This window comes from Mandrillus leucophaeus, unplaced genomic scaffold, assembly GCF_000951045.1.
Source record: "Mandrillus leucophaeus isolate KB7577 unplaced genomic scaffold, Mleu.le_1.0 Scaffold1000, whole genome shotgun sequence".
In the NCBI taxonomy this organism is placed as follows: domain Eukaryota; kingdom Metazoa; phylum Chordata; class Mammalia; order Primates; family Cercopithecidae; genus Mandrillus; species Mandrillus leucophaeus.
Window position 1 is genome coordinate 625072 of NW_012098100.1, and position 21191 is coordinate 646262.

At 37.8% G+C, this 21191-nt stretch overlaps 1 protein-coding gene and 1 pseudogene across 1 annotated transcript in view; both read right to left on the reverse strand.

Annotated features, from left to right (window-relative positions):
• Positions 1 to 3471: 3471 nt before the first annotated feature.
• SWT1 (SWT1 RNA endoribonuclease homolog (S. cerevisiae)) overlaps positions 3472 to 21191 on the reverse strand; it is a 144331-nt gene continuing 126611 nt past the window's right edge. The window contains exons 18-19 of the mRNA XM_011973265.1: positions 18563 to 18627; positions 3472 to 4576 (exon numbers count right to left, since the gene is read on the reverse strand). Coding sequence (XP_011828655.1) covers positions 4447 to 4576; positions 18563 to 18627 — 195 coding nt within the window. The 3' untranslated portion in view covers positions 3472 to 4446. The remainder of the gene's footprint in view (positions 4577 to 18562; positions 18628 to 21191) is intronic.
• On the reverse strand, positions 13413 to 14407 carry LOC105534531 (annotated as a pseudogene).

The window sequence follows — 21191 nt, forward strand, 5'->3', positions numbered from 1 at the left end:
TGTGAATTCCTGGGTTCTTCAACCTATGAGCACCAATAATCTTGGCCAATAAAATACTCAACTTTATTAATAGCTCCACACCTTACTGGGGATTGAACAAAGGTGAGAAGCAAAACTCAAGCATTATGCTGGATCTGTGTGTAATGCCTTTAACAGAGGCATATATGAATAGAGGCTACACATTTGCTCAGGATGACCAAAGGGAATAACATAATTTTAACCAGAAAAAAAGACACAGAAAGACCTAACTTGGAGTAATGAAACTACTGAGATGAACTGAAATATCCAGCAAGGTTATAAGATGAGATCTGGTAAAACAATTTTTAAATGGGTAAAATATTTGAAAACACTTTGCAAAAGAAGTGGATGCCACTAAGAACACAGAAAGATACTATCATAAATCAGTCATTAAGAAAATGTAAATTAAAACCAAAATGGCATACACCTACTGAAACTGAATATACCAAATTCTGCTTAGGTTGCAGAGCAACTTAAACTCGTGTACATTGCTGGAGGAACTGCAAAGGTGCACAGGCAGTTTAAAAAAACGATCTATCCACTTTCTAATCTGTGACAAAGCAATCCCATTCATATTACCCAAGTGAAGGAAAATATTCACACAAACCTGTATGTGAAGATAGCAGCCTTATTCATAAACACCAAAAACTGAATTCAATGAAGTAGCCTTCCACCTGGTGAATGAATAAATTTGTACATCCATGGCAGTGCAATACTTCTTGAGAATAAAAGAATGAACTACTGATATATGGGTAAGTCTCAAGCATCATGCCAAATGAAAAGCCAGACTCAAAAGCCTCCACTAGCTGGGCGTGGTGGCGTGTACCTGTAATCCCAGCTACTCAGGAGGCTGAGGTGAGACGACTGCCTGAGCCCAGGAGTTCAAGGCTGTAGTATGCTATGGTATCTGTGAACAGCCACTGCACTCAAGCCTTGGGCAACATAGCAAGACCCTGTCTCTTAAAAAAACAGTCCCCATTTATATAGCATTCAGGAATGGAAAAACTACAGGGATGGCAAACACATCAATGGCCTCCTGAGACGGGGATGGGAGTTAATTACAAAGGGAAATGAGGGAATATTTAGGGGTGGTGTGACTCTAGTATCTTGACTTGATGATTACATGTTTGACAGAACTCACAGAACTCTACACTTACGAAGGAAAAAAAGTTTTGTTTTTCTAGCTTAACCAAAGTGGTACTAAACCTTTAAAATATCAAGCTTAGACGAAGGGCTTAGAACATGTCCATATTTTACCTCATTAGAAATAAAGAACAGGATGTTGAAAACGGTTTGTGCTTTAAGATTGAACCAAGCTAGTAGCTCAGATCTGGGTGTCCACCACCTCACCTTCCAGGTTTATAATTGGTAATTCTGCTCAAGAATCTGTCCTCAGGGTTTTCAACATCCAGAATTAATTTGAGACAAACTACACCTAGTTCATAAACAAAGCTAGATCAGAATTAAGAAGGATTCCCGTCACAGGCCAAAACTCGTCTACAAACCCTCAGGGGGGCCAATTCTTGCTTTTAACAACAACCAAAGATATTAAAGAATTGCATGAATATAGAGATGGATTTTTAAAAATACAAGTACATATAATTAATACTAAAACCCTCAGGAAAGCCAATACCTCGAGGTACTCTGGCTCCAGAAGAATCCATTTCGGTGGGGCATATTCCAAGATCTAAAAGAGGTATATCTGTTTGACTTTACTGAGTGGCTTTTCACCTGACAGACCAGACAAACTTAGAAGCTTTCAAGTCGAACTTTGGTAGGCAAAGGTAAAGTATGTCTTTTTTTTAAAGTAGCTGAGCCTGCAGGTCAATTTGTCAAAAATATTAACTAACCACAACTATGAGACACTAGACACAGTGTAGTTCCTGCCTTCATGGAGCTCAGTTCTATTCACTAGAGTGAGTTTTATTAGCAAAATACCCAATAAATAGGAGTGTGACTGGCCTGTCCAATCTCGAAGTCAGAAAAGGGCCATGAATAGTATCACATCCTGAGAGGCTGGATGTAGTCACCACCCTTTGAGGAAAGAGGGAAATTCATCCCAACCTGTCATACTAGCTAAGGGAGCAAAAAGTCAAGAATATGAACAATGTGACCTAGGCTCTGAAAGCTGACCAAGACACCATCTAAATAAACCTGGATTGATAATGAAAGGACTTTTGCTCTCCCTTAAAATGATGTTCAAAGTATCAAGGACATAGAGCTTCAGATCTGTCTTGTGTCACCTGGTCTTTCATGTGATAGTCAAAGATCCACAATATGAAAGTGGGATTAACCCATCTGTGAAGTTCTAATCTGTGCGGTCACAATTGACCATTGCAGGTACTTAACAAGAGGACCCTGTGGGCACACAACAGACTTCAATTCTTTAGCCAGCTGTTCCTTGGCTCAGAATACGGAGAGAGCTGGAGACCCTCCAAACCAGAGGATGTTCCCTGGTCTTCCCAGGAGAGAAATGAACTATCTTTTGTAAAAGTAAGTTTCAAAGGCCAAGTGTGGTGGCTCATGCCTGTAATCCCAGCACTTTGGGAGGCGAAGGTAGGTAGATAACCTGAGGTCAGGAGTTCGAGACCAGCTTGGCAAACACGGTGAGATTCCATGTCTACTAAAAATACAGAAAAAATTAGCCAGGCATAATGGCGCACGCCTGTAATCCCAGCTACTTGGGAAGCTGAGGTATGAGAATTGCTTGAACCCGAGAGGCAGAGGTTGCAGTGAGCCGAGATCGAGCCACTACACTCCAGCCTGGGTGACAGAGTGAGACTCTGCCTCAAAAAAAAAAAAAAAAAAAAAAAAGAAGTTGCAAACCATTAATGTAAAGGAACTCTCAATCCCAGCATTACATGATTAGGACAACAAATAGAAAAGTAATAAAGTTTAAGATCATGAAAAAAAAACAAGACCTGACATTTCAAATGGAAGAAATAAAAGCTAAAACAAACATTTTAAAACAAATGATGTTAAACAAAAAAGACTAGAAAATTAAAAAGGGACACCTTCACATCTCAATAACACTGAAAAAGTTTTTAAATAAAGACTGAAATAGACATAAGGGTAAATATGTGATAGGACTGAAAAGAAATTTTATGGAAAGGATTAACTATATCAAAGAGAGAACAAAAAAAAAAAAAAAAAAGGAGGAGGTACCAGAACAAGGAAAAACAAAAACCCATCAATAACAACTAGAAGTTGAGGGATAAAGGTTTGAAAAAAGTTCTTTTTGTGGGAGTGCGCAGGCAACAGATGAATGTATATTTGGCTTCTCAGGAAAGAAAAGGAAAGGCAGAGAGCAGAGATGCCCTCTTAAAGTTTCTCCATTTGCCCAGAAGCTCATATCTCTGACGGCATTTGGAGCCCCCATCTGTGCAGCTGGTGGTGTGGTTTCCTAATCTGGCAAACCCAAAGCTTAACAGGTCCTACACCAACTAGTGAATATCCTGAACAAGTTCTCTTTTATTGGAGAGAGTCACTTTTATAATCACACCTTACATACATATCAGAAACAATTTGGACGTAAAAAGCCAAATCTTACCAAAAATAAGTTATTTATTGCTTTAAAAAATAAACATTTATAATAGAATACCAAATTCGATTTAATCTAATGTGTTAACAAAAGCATAATATATTCCAGTAAACAAGGATTTCCAACTTATCCCATAACTAAAAAGTCAACTTAACAGTTGGTTTTAGCTAGAGGCAAACATCAGTCACTGCCACCAAATTCTATTACATAAATCTATTATGCTTCACATTTAAGGAGAAACTCAGCAGAGGGGTCACCCTGCTCTTCCCCACTAGAAATGCACTGAAAAGTGACAAGCCCACAGAAGGAAAGGCTGTATAAGGAAGTAGGAGCTTAAGTCAAATTTCTATTTCAATACCTTGAGGGAGGTGAAGGAGGGTGTTATTTTCACCAGGTCAACATGGATGACAGTTTGATCACAAAAAACGGCCCACAGTAAGATTTCATTTGTGGAATACAGTGAGCATGATCATGTCCTAATGATTTCTTAGGGTTTGGCAGTGTCTCTGGTCACATGCCCATACCTAGGTTTGACAGAAATGCTAATACTGTACTCTGGGTCTTCCTCAGGTGCCACAGTGGCTCTTGCCCTAGGATGACTAAAAATACGTCTCTCCTTTCCTTAGAGATACTGGCTCACTATCAAGAGTAGAGGTAGGGAGGCATTGCGAACTCCAGAAGAGAGGAGTCTACGGAGTTTATTCCATAGTGGACACGTTAGGCTTCTTAGAGCTTCAACGAGATTGTCAGTAATAGGCGATCACCTTTTTGTACCTATGAAACTTCTTAAAATTCTCTTGGGTTTGGCCCAAAAGACTGACCAGATTGAAAACTACTCTGTTATTCTTAAGGACAAATGCAATTCCTTTAAAGTTACAAATCAGTACTTATATCCTATAGTTCAGCATGTCTTCACACCATCCCCTGTTTTTGGCCTCCATATAAACAGATGCATTGCACTGCTGCATGGTATATTCCATCTCAACCAGCTGGTGGCATCCAATGGTTAACTTTTCCCTAGGAGAAAAAGAAATGTTAAATCATTGCAAGACAGCTAGTCAGAGAAATAAAAATTCTTTTTCATTTTCTTTTATTTTACATTTTTAATTGACAAAAGCTATATATTTATTATGTATAACATGATATTCTGAACTAGGTATATATTATGGAATGGCTCAATCAAGCTAAATAACATATGCGTTATTCCACACACTTATTTTTGTTGTGAGGACGTGTAAAATCTACATTTTTAAAATTGCTATTTTAAAAAAAACCCTTTTTTTTAGAGATGGAGTCTCAGCATCTTGCCCAGGCTGGTCTCCAACTCCTGGGCTCAAGTGATCCTCCCACCATGGCCTCCCAAAGTGCTAGGATTACATGTGTGAGTCACCATGCCCAGCCTTAATTATTATTTTTAAAAGCCAGGGTCTCACTCCTGTTGTCCAGGCTGGAGTACAGTGGTGCAATCACAGCTCACCATAGCCTCAACTTCCTAGGCTCAAGTGATCCTCTAACCTTAGCCTCCCAAGTAGCTGGGACCACTGGTACACACAACCACACCTAATTTTGTTTTGTTTTGTTTCTTTTGGTAGAGACAGGGTCTCACTATGTTGCCCTGGCTGGTCTCATTCCTGGGCTCAAGCAATTCTCCCACATTGGCCTCCAAAAGTGTTGGGATTGCAGGCATGAGCCAGTGCATCTGAAAGTAGCCAAAGTCTACTTTCTTAGTGATTTTCAAAATACAATACATTGTCATCAACTAAAGTCTCCATGTTGTACAATAGATCTCTGAACTTATTTCTCCTATCTAAGTGAAATTTTGTGTCCTTTCACCACCATCTCCCCAAAGTCCCCCATCCTCCTAGCCCCTGGTAACCACCATTTTATTCTCTACTCATACTTTTTTAGATTCCACGTATCAGTGAGAACATGTGGGTATTTGTCTTTCTGTGCCTGGTTTATTTAACTTATGTCTTTTAGGTTCATCCATGTTGTTCCAAACGACAGAGTTTCTTCTTTTTTTAAGAGTGAATAGTATTCCACTGTGTACATATCCCACATTCTCTCTATCCATTCGTTCACTGATGGACATTTAGGTAGATTCCATATCTTGGCTATTGTGAATAGTGCCGCAATGAACACTGGAGTGCAGATATCTTTTTGACATAATGACTTCATTTCCTTTGGATATATTAAAAATTCTATTCCAACTGTGTGGCTTACCCCTTGGATTAAAACATCTTAATATAAGCCCATTTCCTACTAAGAGAGGTCCTTCAGAGAGTAAGGTAGAACTAGATTGTTCAACCCAGCCCCATTATATAAAAGGCTATGCTTAGGCATCCAGCTTTGCCTGTTGGTTGCAGGTCCACCACAGAAGAAGCCCTTATTCCTGAATTCTAGGAATCATACCAAGGTTGTCTTCCTGTTGGCTATGTAAGAATCTGTGCAACTAAGTGCTTTTATCTTCCAATGTTGTTTGTGCTAATAAATCATAATTGATGGTATTTTACCTCAAATATCAAAGAATGTATTTCAAATGCCAGTGTTAGTCCATTGTATTAAGAATTTTTATTTTTCTCTTATTTGGCTTGAGAGTAAAGTAGAGGCAGACTGGAGGATATTAAGAGGATGTACCTCCTGAAAGGAACAGATACTTGAGAGGGGGAAGGAAGTTGACAGAGTTTCAATTCTTAGAAAAGATTGCTGAGACAAGTTACCTAGCAGTTACCAAAGGAATGTTAGTAACCCTAAACCAAGGGTGGGGAAGCAGAGAGTGCTTAATATGTGCCGTATCTACTTCACAATTTTACTTCAGGCAAAGCCAGCCAGGCTCTCGAAAGCTAACATGAGCCTACAAATTGTGGGATCCCAAACTGTAGGACACCAATCCATTATATCTAGCATCTAGAATTCAAAGTGTCAAAGAATTCAATCCCGTAAATAACTCTTTTCATCTACTGGGAGATGGTCTATATAAGTTCACAAAGAGCACCAAACATCTAGTACAGTATCTGGTATGTTAGGTATTCAAAATTGGCAGTCATTTTTATTGTAACAGTTAGACTGTCATTACTTCCTTGGCTTCTGAGATAGCTCTGCCATATTCATGGCGTTGGAGAGAACCACTAGCTACCTCTCCCACTGGCCCTCCCACATGACAGATCGCTTGATGGAGGGTACAAAGGAAGAACTCACGGGACGATCAGAACTCGGGACAGGACAAGAAGGAGTAGTGACACCACCAAAGTAAATAATAATAAAGTAAATGTACCATATTTGGAATAATCTCACTTCTGGACAATATGTGGTTTCTCTGAGACTGATTAAAGCCTGACTTTTGGGTGGCTCGCATCTGTAATCCTAGCAACTCAGAAGGGTGAGGCAGGAGGATCACTGAAGACCAGGAGTTTGAGAGCAGCCTAAGCAATACAGTATGACCTGCTCCCTAAAAATAATAATAATAATTTAAATCTGACTTACAGCTTTGTGTAACCCTAATCTCATTTTCTACATTTAAAGCTTAAAAATAGTGCTATGGTGCTGCCAATTCTTCACAACTACTCAAAAAAATGATTTTGAAACACTCTTAAGAGATTCAAAATAGCAGAGATATAAATGTTTTCTTATAAACTTAAAAATGAAACAAACTAAAAGGATAGGCCCCTATTCCTGTCCTTATTTATTCCACATGTGAAAAAAATATCTTTCAGTAACTAGACTTTTGAATCTATTTCTGTATCTTATCTTTTTCTTCCCCTCACCCCTTGTAATTAAGAGGTGAGCTCTATCTTCTCTTTTCCTCCTAACGGCATTTGTTTCTTAATTCACGTGAGTCAGTATTCTGACAATGGATTATCACCTACAGATTTTGCTGTAGCAAGTTCTGTCATCACTGGCTGACAAAAGTATTGGCTGTTTTTCATAGTGTCTGCTTGGTCTATACTTTTTATTAGATCATGATGATAGGCATTCTTAAGTTCCTTTTCCTGGTGGTTAATCTGTAGAATGACAGAATATTGGCTGCAGGGGCACCTTAACACCTCTGCTTGTCATTCTGCAGCATCTCCAGTGAGTCATCTCACCTCAGCTTTTCCCTCCTGGTGATGAGACACTCACTATTGTGAGAGGCAGTTCACTGATAGATAGTTCTTGCTTTATATTGGGCCTATTAAAACCATCTAGCTGACCTGAGTCTGCCTAAATTAAAACAAAAACTCTCTTTCCCTTCTTCCTCTGATAGTACAAATATTTTATGTGTACTCTTTCTCTTTTTTCTCTTTTTCCAAGTGAAACGATTCCAATTCCTGATCCTTTCGAGAAGAGAGCTCAAAACTGGAGGTTGCTTCTAGTTCTGCGATTCATGAGATTCTGCAAAACAACAGCCACTATTTCTCTAGATTTTCCTATTAATGGTATCAAATTTGCTTTGACCAAATCTCAGATCAAAATAACTAGAAATTTTATCAAATCAATTTAAAAATAATTCCACACAGATTTGTGATTCCCTTCCCATAACCAATTTGGTCAAAATGGCATGGTACTAGTCAATTTACATGATCTAATTCCAATGTCTGATGCAATTTTTCCAAAATCCAAGAATGAGGTCTATAATGGATACCTGTTTTACAATCCTCTGAAGTTTTCTATACATTTGCAATGTGTATCACAAATAAAAGAAAAATGGAATACAATGTAATATATAAAATATAAATATAAAAGCAGTATATAATAGCTAACATCAATGGTAAAAGAATGAATACTTTCCTCCTCAGATCAAGAACACGACAAGGAAGGCTTCTTTCATTGTTCAACTTTGTACCATTTTGTACAACTTTGTACAACTTTGTACTATAAGTTCTAGCCACAGCAATTAGGCATGAATAAGAAATAAAAGAGATCCAAATTGGAAACAAAGAAACAGAATAATTTCTATTTGTAGATCCTAAAGAAGTCACAAAATAACTATTAGATCTAATAAATTAATTTAGCAAAGTTGCAATGTAAAAGATCAACACAAAAAATCAATTGTATTCCTATACATTAGCAATGAACAAGCAGAAAAGGAAATAAAACAATTCCACTTATGATAGCATAAAAAGTAATAAAATACTTGGGAATCAATTTAATCAAAGAGGTATAAGACTTGCACACTGGCCAGATGCAGTGGCTCATGCCTGTAATCCCAGCACTTCGGGAGGCTGAGGAGGGCAGATCACAAGATCAGGAGTTCAAGACTGGCCTGGCCAACATGGTGAAACCCCGTCTCTACTAACAACATACAAAAATTAGTCAGGCCTGGTGGCATGTGCCTGTAATCCGACTTACTCAGGAGGCTGAGGCAGGAAAATTGCTTGAACCCAGGAGGCAGAGGTTACAGTGAGCCGAGATCGTGCCACTGCACTCCAGCCTGGGTGACAGAGTGAGACTCTCAAAAAAACAAAAAAACAAAAAATACTGCTAAAAGAAATTAAAGAATATCTAAATAAGAGAAAAGGCATCCTATGTTAATGGACTGTAATATTTAGTAAGATGGTAATACTCCCCAAACTGATCTACATTGTCAATGCAATTTCTATCAAAATCCCAACAACCTTTTTTGTAGAAACAGAAAAGCTGATCCTAAAATTCAGATAGAATTGCAAGGCATCCCAAATAACAAAATCTTGAAAAAGGAAAATGTTAGAGGACTTAAAACACTTGTCAATTTCAAAATTCACTACAAAGGAACTGTTACCAAAATAGTTTGGTATGAGCAGATAGACAGACATTCAATGGATCAGAACTGAAAGTTCTGAAATAAACCCTCACATATATGGTCAACTGATTTTCATCAAGGATGCCAAGACCATCCAATGGAGAAAGACTGGTCTCTTCAATAATAATGGTACTAGGAAAACTTGATATCCACATGCATGTATATGGATGGATGAATGCATGAGTGAAGCTGGACCCCTTACCTTACATCATATACAAAAATTAACTCAAAACGGATCAATGGCCTAAATGTAAGAGCTAAAACTATAAAAATGTTAGAAGAAAACACTGGGATAAATCTTCATAACCTTAGGTTTGGCAGTGAATTCTTAAGTAGTCTTAAAAGCACAGGCAATGCAAGAAAAAATACACAAATAATCAAAATTTAAAACTTTTGTGCACCAAAGGATACTACCAAAAAGTGAAGACAACTTACAGAGTGGGAGAAAATATGTGCAAATTATGTATCTGATAAGGGTCTACTATCAAGAATATATAACATGTTGAGCTGCCAGGTGTTGATGTGGTTAATAAGGACAAGGCAAACTAAAAGTAACAATCAAGTCTTTATTCACTTCTTGCCACAGTATAAGCAAGGGGCAAAATGAGAGGTGCTAGTTCTCCAGTATTTCATTACTTCCCTAGGAAAGAGTCAGATAAATATGCGCTGCAGGGTTGTCGGGGTGGGGCACACTGTCGCACTGCTGAGAAGCCCTGAAGAAGGCTGCTTCCTCTCTGCATCTTTATCAACCCAGGGGCCCATGGGGAGGCAGAGGAGGAAGGACTAGAAGTGGAAAAATACTGAGTCAGATCAGAGAGAAATACCTTAGCCAAAGCCTCCCAAAGGAAGCCTAAGTGGAGGTACCTGGGAAGTGCCTCAGCCAACTCCCCCATCTCCCCATAAGAAGGCCTCCAAACAGTCACCTGAGCTAGGAATGCAGCTGTGTGTGAGTGTGGCTGCAGGGAGTCTCAGTCACTGCCAGTAAGTACCTCCAGAGAATAGCATACACTGGCATGGAAAAAAAAAAAGAAACTTAACTGGGGAATGCAAGCCCATTTAAGCTATCAGGTCCAGAGAGGCACTGGAATGAAACAGCAGTCACATCACTCCGCCTTGAGCTAAATAATTATCTCTTGAAGCCACTTGCTATGTGGGCTCTAGGCTGACAAGAAGAAGCCATAACTGCCATATGCTGGACACCCTAACTCATACCCTCTAATTCAACAATGTATAGCCAACCACTGAACAATGATATTCCTGTCAACTACTGAGAATTCCTGTCAAATAACTTCGTATCAGCCCACTCCTTGTTCTCTTTGCCTTTAAAAATTTGCTCGTAACAAGAGCTGAGGGTACACTCCTCAAGGCAACTTTAACACATATCAGGGGCAGCTGTCTTCACTCTGGCTCAAGTAAACTCTTTAAATTCTGTTTTGTGCCTCAACTCTTCCTTTTAGGCCAACATTTCCTTAGGTATGAGGAAAGTAGCTTCCCCCATTGAGTTTGTCAGATAAAGCCTTGTAATTGTCTATAGTGAGTTCAAACATCACATGTAAGATTTTGGCCTGGGGCCAAATTCCTCATAAAGAATTCTAATAACAGAAAGAAAACCAACCCACTAAAAATGAGCAAAGGGCTTGAACAGACATTTCTCCAAAGAAGATATACAAATGGCCAAATACCACATGAAAAGAAGTTCAGCCCCTTCCCTAATTAACATTAGAGAAATACAAATTGAAATCACAATGAGATACAATTTCATACTCATCAGGATGGCAATAACTAACCAAAAACGGAAAATAACAAGTGTTGTCCAAGATGAAGAGAAATTGGAACTGTTGTATATTGTTAGTGGAAACGTAAAATAGTGTAGCTTCTGAGAATTCGAATCTCACCCAGGAATTCTACTCCTAGGTATATGACCCCTAAAATGGAAAAGAATTATAAGAATTCCAATATTTATACACAAAGAGCAATACTATTTATAAGAGTCAAAAAGTGGAAAGAACCGAAATGTCCATCAAGAGATGAATGAACAAAATGTGGTGTGTATATGTGTGTGTGTGATGGAATCTTATTCAGCCACGAAAAGGAATGAAGTATTGATATATGCTAAAATGTGAATGAACCTCAAAAACATTATGCTAAGTGAAAAAAGAGAGATACAAAGGTCACATGTTATATGTCGGAGATGGGGTACATCTGATTGCCTGGTGTCAGAAGTGTGTTGTGATGAGTTTCAGAGCAAGAAAAACAGTTTGGTTTGGTATCCGTCTCATACAGTCAGGTACTTTGAGGCCGATGTCACAAAATAAATATTATTTATTTTCACAAATAAAGTGAAAAAAAAAAAAAAAAAAAAACAAAACCTTAGAAACTTGCCTAACAAACATGTCAAAACACTTTATCAAGAACTTACAAGCCAGAAAAAAAGTGAATTAAATGCTGTACCTAATTTCTCATAAAGATAGAAGATATCACACAAGAGATCTGTTTGATAATCTCCTTAATTTACTATCTTGGATTTGAAGCAAACTTCTCGTCTGCTCAGGGTGAGCAGTGCTCAGACACTCCACTGGCAGGAGCAAAAGCTACTTCAAAGAGTCTAAAAACTGGAGAAGAGAAAACACCAGCTGAATTGCAGATATAAGCACCAAGGTTCTTCTGTATCTTATGGAATTCACTTTTCCTCAAAGCTGCTTTAATATAAAACCTTAATTCCTTGCTTTATTAGAACCCATCAAACAGGTTTATGTTCTTGAGCTACTTAATTATATACCTATGCCAGGAGGGTGGCACACCCAACTCCATGGGGACAGAGGCTCCTCTGTTTGGGACTTTCCTGAACCTCACTCTATGGATCTCCTCTTCATCTACCTGTTCAATTGTATCCTTTAATTTACCCTTCATAATAAATGGGTAAATGTAAGTAAAATGTTTCCCTGAGTGCTATGAGCCACTCTAGCAAATTAGTTGAACCTGAAGAGGGAGTCATGGGAACCCCCAATTTATAGCCAGTTGGTCGACCTGGAGATTGTGGGGTTTCCTACTATACTCTCATATACTCCACTCAACAATTCTGACCCCAGGTGTGTGTGGGGTTTTCTCCACATGGCAACCAATTCTCCAGTGAACACCAACTCGGTGTACTAGAATTCAATTCAATTTTGACACTATCTGGAGTCAGAGTCAACTCCCACAGGTTGCGGGCTCGTCAAACAAGACTGTCCCCCGCTTCAGACAACAACTACAAGTAACAGTGTCACCTATACTTCTGGTCAACTGGCTTATAAATCAGGAGGTCCCACAACAACTCCCTCCTCAGATTCAGTTTGCTAGGACAGCTTACAGAACTCAGGGAAATATTTATGTTTTACTCATTTTTTGAATAAAATACTTGGTATTACCAAGTATATGTTGGAAGGGGCTGGAGCTTCCATGACTTCTCTGTGTGTGGCCCCTCCCAAGCAACTCCACGAGTCCAACAACCTGGAAGCTCTCTGAACCTGGTAGTTCAGGAAGCTTTCTTTTTTTTTTTTAACCAAACCATTTAATTTTCTTTGAAGGTAAACAAAATATAAAGCTGGATCCCAAGCCCTAAGAATGCCAGAACTACATGTAGATCCAAAATGTGGTGTGATTTTCTCAACAGAGTTCAAAAGGGTCAGAATTCAAAAGCGTTAAAAGGCAGAGAATGGGTGGAATTCATGCACTCCATTCAGGAATTTTGTAAATTACCAGAAATAGACCCCAAGAGTCTTTTAAGGTGGGGGAAAATTCAACTCTTGGTTTTACAGGTAAAGAATGAAGAGTACCAAAAATGTTATGTTGACTTCTCTTAATTTTTCTCACACAATCTGAAGCCGGAGCTGACTATTATATCCTCAACTCAACAGCAGTTGAAACTGCAGTATTAGGTACAAGATCAGTCCCTCTATCCATTTGTTTCCATGTAATGCCACAGCAAGGGTGGTCAGAAGCAGAGGGCTGTCAGTAGAACAGCTTTTCAAAAAGCACTAAAAGCAAGCAAGAACCTTCTAGGAGCACACTGATTTACTTTATAAGGTTAATTTACAAATTTTAAAAGCTACATTTTCACTTTTTCTCCTTTTTCTCTTCTTCCTTTATATCACTCTTTATGTTTTCCTTATCTTTATCTTTCTCTGTCATCTTTTCTATCCTTTTTGCTCTCTCCTTTTCCTGTCCTTCTCTCTTCTCTGCATCCTGGTTGGCAATCTTGTTGTTGATAAGGCTGTGCAGGGCAGCCAAAAACAGATGAGCAAGGCCACGTACATCACCTCCATTTGGTTGTCGGTCTTCAGGTGAAAGGCCTTGACAAACTCATCAGGGCTGACATCTGGCAGCAGGCTGAAGACATCCTACAGCAAGTGGATGACCTGATGGTCTATGGGTAGCTTGCCTGTCACTACTTTTACCTGGTAGCTCCTGATATCCAGAAGCGTGGAGTTCAGTCCCTTCAAGCCATGTAGAGACTTGGTTTATAATCTGCTGGGAAAGAGTGCCCACGGTAGTGTCTTTGATGTCTCATAACAAGCGTTCGACTCTGACTTCCTCAGCTTCCTCTGCTCTGGTTTCACTGGTCACAAGCTCAAATGTTTTTATGGTTGTAGTTCTATCCACATGAACTTCTTCCACTGAAATATATGCTTCTGTTGGCAGGCTCAGGTCCTTGGGTTTCACATCAATAATGACCAAAACAAGAGTTAGGGCAGTATCATTTCATTACTTCACTGATGGCAATGGCAGTCTTGTAAAGTTTATGGCCTGTGTGGTGCCACTCAAATATTCTTTCTCTGGCATTTACCTTCTTAAACATTCCATACATGTTTTCCAAATAATCTTGATCTAAAAATCAGACAGCATCATCTTTGTCATCTTCATAAAAAAGGACTTAGTCATTATCATAAAAAGGGACTGCAAAACTCTTGGACACATCAAGTATTTTCTTTTGCCATGACCCCAATAGCTTGCTTCTGGTTTCCAGCCTCGCCAAATCAGTTGAAGTGATCCACCACACTGAGCAGCAACACGGGGTAGACCACCACCTTCTGCACCGCCAGCTCTGGCATCACAGCACACCCCATCCCTCAAGGCCTGGCTTCCTGCCACTCGCAAACACCGACAGCGGCAAGGACTCCTGCAGCTCCTCCAGTCCCAGCTTCTCCTATTCCAGTTTGGCAGCTGCTGCCACTTCAGGAATTTTCATGGAGGAGGCTTCATCCTACAGGCATGATGGATTTATTAACTCAACTTCGAGCCCCGCTGCCCTTCCCAGAGGATAGCGGGTAGAGCCGAATGTGTTAAGCTTCTAATCATGACTTGGTCCCTCTGGTGACCAGCCCCATCCAGGAGCCCACCAAGAGTTGCCTCATTAGAGCAAACAATGCTCCTATCACTTAGGAAATTCCAAGAGATTTAGGAGCTCTGTGTCAGGAATCCAGGTTAAAGACCAAAGATTAGAACAAAAGATTCTCCCAGAAATCTATCTATAAGGGTTTTAGGACCTCTGTCACAGGAACCAGAGCCAGCGACTGTCATTAGTCCATTTTCATATGCTACAAAGAACTGCCCCAAACTGGGTAATTTATAAAGGAAAGAGTTTTAGCTGACTCACAGTTCATTCAGCATGGCTGGGGAGGCCTCAGGCAGAAGGGGAAGCAAGGCACCTTCTTCACAAGGCAGGAGGAATGAGAAGTGCTGAGTGAAGTGGGAAGAGCCTCTTATAAAACCATTAGATTTCATGAGAACTCACTCACTATCGTGAGAACGGCATGGGGGAAACTGTTCTCATGATTCAATTACCTTCACCTGGCCTCTCCCTCGAAATGTAGGAATTGTAGGGATTACAGGCATTACAATTCAAGATGAGATTTGGGTGGAGGCACAAAACCTAACCGTATCAGGGCATAGATACATTTCTCATTATTTCACATCTCCTTATTGCAGTAAGTATGGCGTGGCACATCAACAGTTTCCTTGTTTACAACTAATGCTTTAAAAAAAAACAAAAACAAAGATTATCAAATTCAGACAATTTAAATAATTGTCTTAAACATTAAGTAACTGTCCTTCACATTCCCAAAGGGAGTCATCTATGTGCAAGTTAAATCATTCTTCTGTTTTCACCTCTGAGTCACAGGAAAATGGTGTCACCTTTCATCTGCCACAACTGGCCCCATATCTAGTATGAACCAGTGAAACCAAAAAACCCTCTCTCTTTTGGCAGCTTATTCGAAAAAATTTTAAGCTGTGGAGCACCCTAGAGACGCATATGGAAGATACTGGCAAATATACGGGCAAATAATTTCACAAAAAAACCCAGAAGTTCTAAATGCTATTAACTGAAAGCTTGCTGAGCAGCAATTACCATTTTTCAATGCCTTCAAGATATTAAATATATTTGATTTCTCTTTAAAATCACCCTTCTGCGTATAAAAGAGGGTTTGCTGATTAACTTCATAGTTTAAATCCCTGACACAGTAAATGGAAAGAAAACAAAAAAAAAATACTACAACTACTTTAACTATGAATATTTGACCTGACTCCTGAACTTCTCCCCAATAAAAACCCTGCTAACTACTCCAAAAGTATGCTAAAATCAAAATAATTCTAGATGTCTACTAGGATCATGCTTCAAGAGATTGTGGCCTCCATGTATCTACAATAAGCTTTTTACACTAAAAAATATGGCTAAGGTTGGAAGATGCTATGTTTTTGACACATCTCACACAATATTTTGTGGATTATATGTAAAAATCTATATGAGTACAACCAATTCACTGATAATCTGAAGATTAGGGCAAGAAATCATTTTCTCCCCCAACTATAACAGATTTGTGTATGCCAACTGGCTTCAGATTTTCTTGAAAAACTTATTTTGATCTAATGAGTTGGTGAACTTTCATAGTTGTGTTGAAACATTTATGTATGACTATCAATCCTACATCTGATATCCTCAAACAAATTTACCAGTCTGGAGCTTTAACAGAAGCATTTTGCTAGTTAACTTTGTCGCTAGACCTGCTCATAATATTTTGTAGCCACACAGGTACATATGTAAGTTATAAATAGCAAATGAACTGTGGTTTAGTGATACTTTTATTAAGTTCCTATCTTTTTAAAAATGTGTCCCAAATGAGGTTAAGTGTTATGCTCCTAATCTGATTTTGCCCATAAGTCTTGTGGTTTTTATTGCATGACTACACAATGCAGTGGCGACATTTACAAATGCACGTGTCGTGTTATAATAGAACTCACTGAAAACCAACTACTGCCCCATGTATCAACATGGATGAATCCTGATGTTAAGCTAAAATGGCATATGTAGTGGTGGAGGCTACTGGAAGGCAACAGTGAAGGAGTTAAACAGTTTTAGCTCCTCATAAATTTGCCTGGGCCTAGAATTAGAAGGATATCTTAGACTGTCCAGGCTGCCATAACAAAATATCTTAGATTGGGCAGCTTATAAACAAGTTAAATTTCTCACAGATCTGGAGGCTGGGAAGTTCAAGATCAAAGCACCAGCAGATTTGGTGTCTGGTGAGGGTCCTCTTCCTCACAGACTGTGCCTTCTATGTGTTCTCACATGGCAGAAGGGAAGGAATTAGCTAATGCTCTGAAATCTCTTTTATAAAGGCACTAATCCAATTCTCAAAGGCCCCATCTTCTGATACTATCGCACTGGGGATTAGATTTCAATGTATGAGTTTGGAGGGTACACATTTAGCCCACAGCAAAGGCTTCACAACTATACCCTGTGTATATAAGAATTGGATTTGTGGCTGGGCATGGTGGCTCATGCCTGTAATCAATCCCTGTACTTTCGGAAGCCGGGGCAGGAGGACTGCTTGAGTCCAGGAGTTCGAGACCACCCTGGGCAACATAGTGAGACCCTGTCTCATTAAAAAATTTAAAAAAGAAGATTAAAAAAAAGAATTGGATTTATAATACTTGCCCTTTTTGTTATGTATGAGTGCTATAAAACAAATTATTTTAGGGAAAAAAGTATAGTGTGATACATTTAAGTTCAAAAATCAGCAAAATAAATCAATATATTTTTGTTATAAATAATACTCAGTAAAACCATTAAAAAAAAGATGAGAACTATAAAGATACAATCCCTCGAGAGAGAATAAAAGGGAGGTTACAGCTAGAATGGGTAAAATTCAAGTTTGTTAGTTGAATGGTAGGAAGATGGGTATTTTTTATATCAGTTGTTCTTTAAAACATGGTCTGGGGACCACAGGGAATCTAAGACTCTTTCAGAGGGTATGCGAGGTCAAAGAAGCCAAAGCTATTTCCATAAAAAGACTAAGATGTGGCTGGGCGCGGTGGCTCATGCCTGTAATCCCAGCACTTTGGGAGGCTGAGGTGGGCTAATCAACTGAGCTCAGGAGTTCAAGACCAGCCTGGCCAACATGGTTAAACCCTGTCTCTACTAAAAATATAAAAAATTAGCTGGGCGTGGTGGGTGGGTGACTATAACCCCAGCTACTCAGGAGGCTGCGGCAGGAGAATCGCTTGAACCTGGGAGGCGGAGGATGCAGTGAGCTGAGATCGCACCATTGCACTCTAGCCTGGGTAACAAGAGCAAAACTCCTTCTCAAAGAAAAAAATTTTAAAAAAACCAACCAAACAAACAAATAAATAAAGACTAAGATGTGATTTGTCTTTTGCACTCTTGTTCTTGCAAAAGTGAACAGTAGTTTTCCAGCAATCCAGCCATGCTTATCACAACAGATTGAATGCAAAAGCAGTTACAAGAATCCCGCTGCCTTCTATCAAGTCAGTCATTAAAAGATTTGCAAAAATGTACAACAATGTTACTTTTAATATTTTCATAATATGTTATTTATCTTAACATGTGGTTATTTTTTAATGAATTAATAAACATTTTGAAATTCTCAGTTCTAAGTTTTAATTCAGCAAATATAGCTAGATAATGAACCATATAAAGAAAAGCTCTTTGGGATCTTCAATAATTTTAAAAAATGTAACAGAATCTTGAGGCCAAAAAATTTGAGAACCACGTTAAACCTTACAGCTGATAAACACACAACACATGACCTTTTTGTATGTAGGAAATATTTCATATTAGTAAAGTTAAAAAAAAACATAGTGTAGTGAAAAGACAATGAAAAAACACATCACCACCACCACCAAGTGCTGCTGTATATGGAAAAGCTTGTTACAATGGTTTCTATCTATGTATAGATATGACTTACCTATATTCAGTCTGAGAGACACAATCATAAAGTTCCTGGGCAGTAAATTTGACATTTTTATTTACCTGAAAGGAACCAAGATATAGTTATTAAAAATTATATTAATTAAAATGAGTGATGATAGCAAAATTAGAGTAGCCCATATTCTGAGAGGAAAGTTCAAATTTCTAGTTACTGCATAAAAAGGATTAAACGGTAACAAGAAGAAGTGCAATGACCATAATGCTAACATGGAACTGTGTGCAAAAATATGAATCCCACTGTTACATCTTAATCTGTTAGTAGAACCAGCAGAGGTGAGATGGACCTAGACATAGTAGAGCTCAAATGGACAGAAAAACACAAATAAGATTAGAAACTGTAGACAGTTCTATCTGGTTTAGGAAAAAGTCTTATTTATAGACATTTTCTAAAGAAATGTATTTTTCAGATTATTGAGGTCTACATGTTTAAACTTATAGGTTTAAGTTAATAAATATCTATAATTCAGACATATAATTTATAATACCACAAATATAAAAATATTTCATCATATAAAAACTAGCTGTGGCACACATATGGAAGACACAGTGAAGGAATCTTTTATTTCTTGAAACTTGCTATTGATTTAGACAATGTTCCTATTTATCTGCAAGGGAGAATCTGAAAACTTGCAGAGAAAAATTATTTTGATCAGATAACAAATAGCATATTGCCTAAATTTTCAGAAATTTAGAATTAGTAAAAGGAAACAATAAGGCTAATTTCTATTCAGTTTACTTAAGAAAATATTTCTAAGTGTTGCTAGCTGGCATGCATTTTTTGGTGAGGAAGAATGATACCACCCTGATTTAATGACTACTAATTTAAAAATTCATATCATAAAAGTCTTCTATATGATTCAACGTATTGCTTATTGGTAAAAACTCCATGACTTTCTTCAACGTTTTCATAGAAAGTTTACCGTATTTGTATAGAAAATGTTTCATTCACTGAAAGTTTAAAAATATACAGTTTTTTGGCCAGATGCAACAGTTCACGCCTGTAATCCCAGCACTTCAGAAGGTCAAGGTGTGAGGATCATTTGAACCCAGGAGTTTGAGACTAGCCTGAGCAACATATGAGACCCTGTCTCTATTAAAAAACAATTATATATTTATATACACACACATATATATGGTTTTCAAATATTTAAATGAATATAATATGGATATTTTGCTTAACGTTAGCATATATTTATATATTTACTAGTATTTAATTATATATTTGATATCATATTTAATGATTATATGAAATTGGTATATAATTTACCACAATTTTTATTAAAAGAATCTTCTAAAAATGTTATAAAATATTCATTTAAACTATCAACCAGTCCACTTCTTCCTTCTTTACATGTTCTGCCTTCTCCTAAGGGCCGCTGATATTTTTACCATAGCCACACATTCCGGAACCTACAACGTATCAGAACACAGGCCACCAAATGTCAACACACTGCAGATATTTGGTCAGAGGATAAAGGGAATGATCCATTTTCTATCAACTGTTGAGAAAAATCAGCTGAAAAACTGACTTTGAACCTGTTAAATATGAATATAAAATAATTTATATTAAGCTTTTAATATATATATATTTTAAATATCTAGATTTATCTTTAGTTGTAAAAGCAACCATCCACATACATTTAGACGTTTATCCAAGAACACAGCTGGAAGTATAAAGGTGACATAATTCCAGGTTACAGTAGATAATTTACAAAGTAGGTAGTTACTTTACTAATAAAGAAAAACTGAAGCGCAATCTCATGATGGTCTGTTTCACCATATTAATTAATTTTGACTACGAAGACATTTTCATTTACCCATGTTGAGACATTTGAAATTACAACTGTTAAATATCACCTCCATGGTTAAATGAACAATTTCAATTTCCAGGGGAAAAAATAGCTAGAAGATGCCACTGTCAGCAAACATTAGAGTTGTGACTATAAAGTGAATTGTGAAATGCGTGTCATTACTTTTTAACTGTGCTACTTACAATAAAAGCCAGATGTTAGAAATGGCTTATTTTTAATTTAAAAATTCAAGAAAAGGCAAAGGAGAAGTATAAAAATAGTCAAATTCCTTAAAAGATTTAGACAGTCCTACCATTGTTTTTTATATTAGACAAATATATCCAATGTAGTAAGTGATGTAGGAAAAGTAATTCTTTTAAGAGAAATGATTTTAAAAATCTGTGAATCAGTCAGGCACAATGGTGTGTGCCTGTAGTCCCAGCTACCTGGGATGCTGAGGTAGGAAGATTGCTTGAGCCTAGGAGTTCAAGGATCTAGTGTGTCATGACTGTGCCTGTGAACAGCCACTGCACCCCAGCCTGGGCAACACGCTAAGACCCTGTCTCTAATATATATATTTTATATATATCTGATTCTTAGATCTACATATTTTTTTTTAATTTTTAAATTTCTTTCTTGTTTATATCACAAGATATCATCAAGCAACAGATCCATATATTCTTATAATTAATAAGTTAGGTACTTTCTTCTAATACTCTTGGCAATAGAAAGTACTAAATTATAAAGAACTATGCCCCAGAATTTTCCAGCGTATGTAATTTTTGAATTGTCCTATTGTTCATATATATTTTAGAG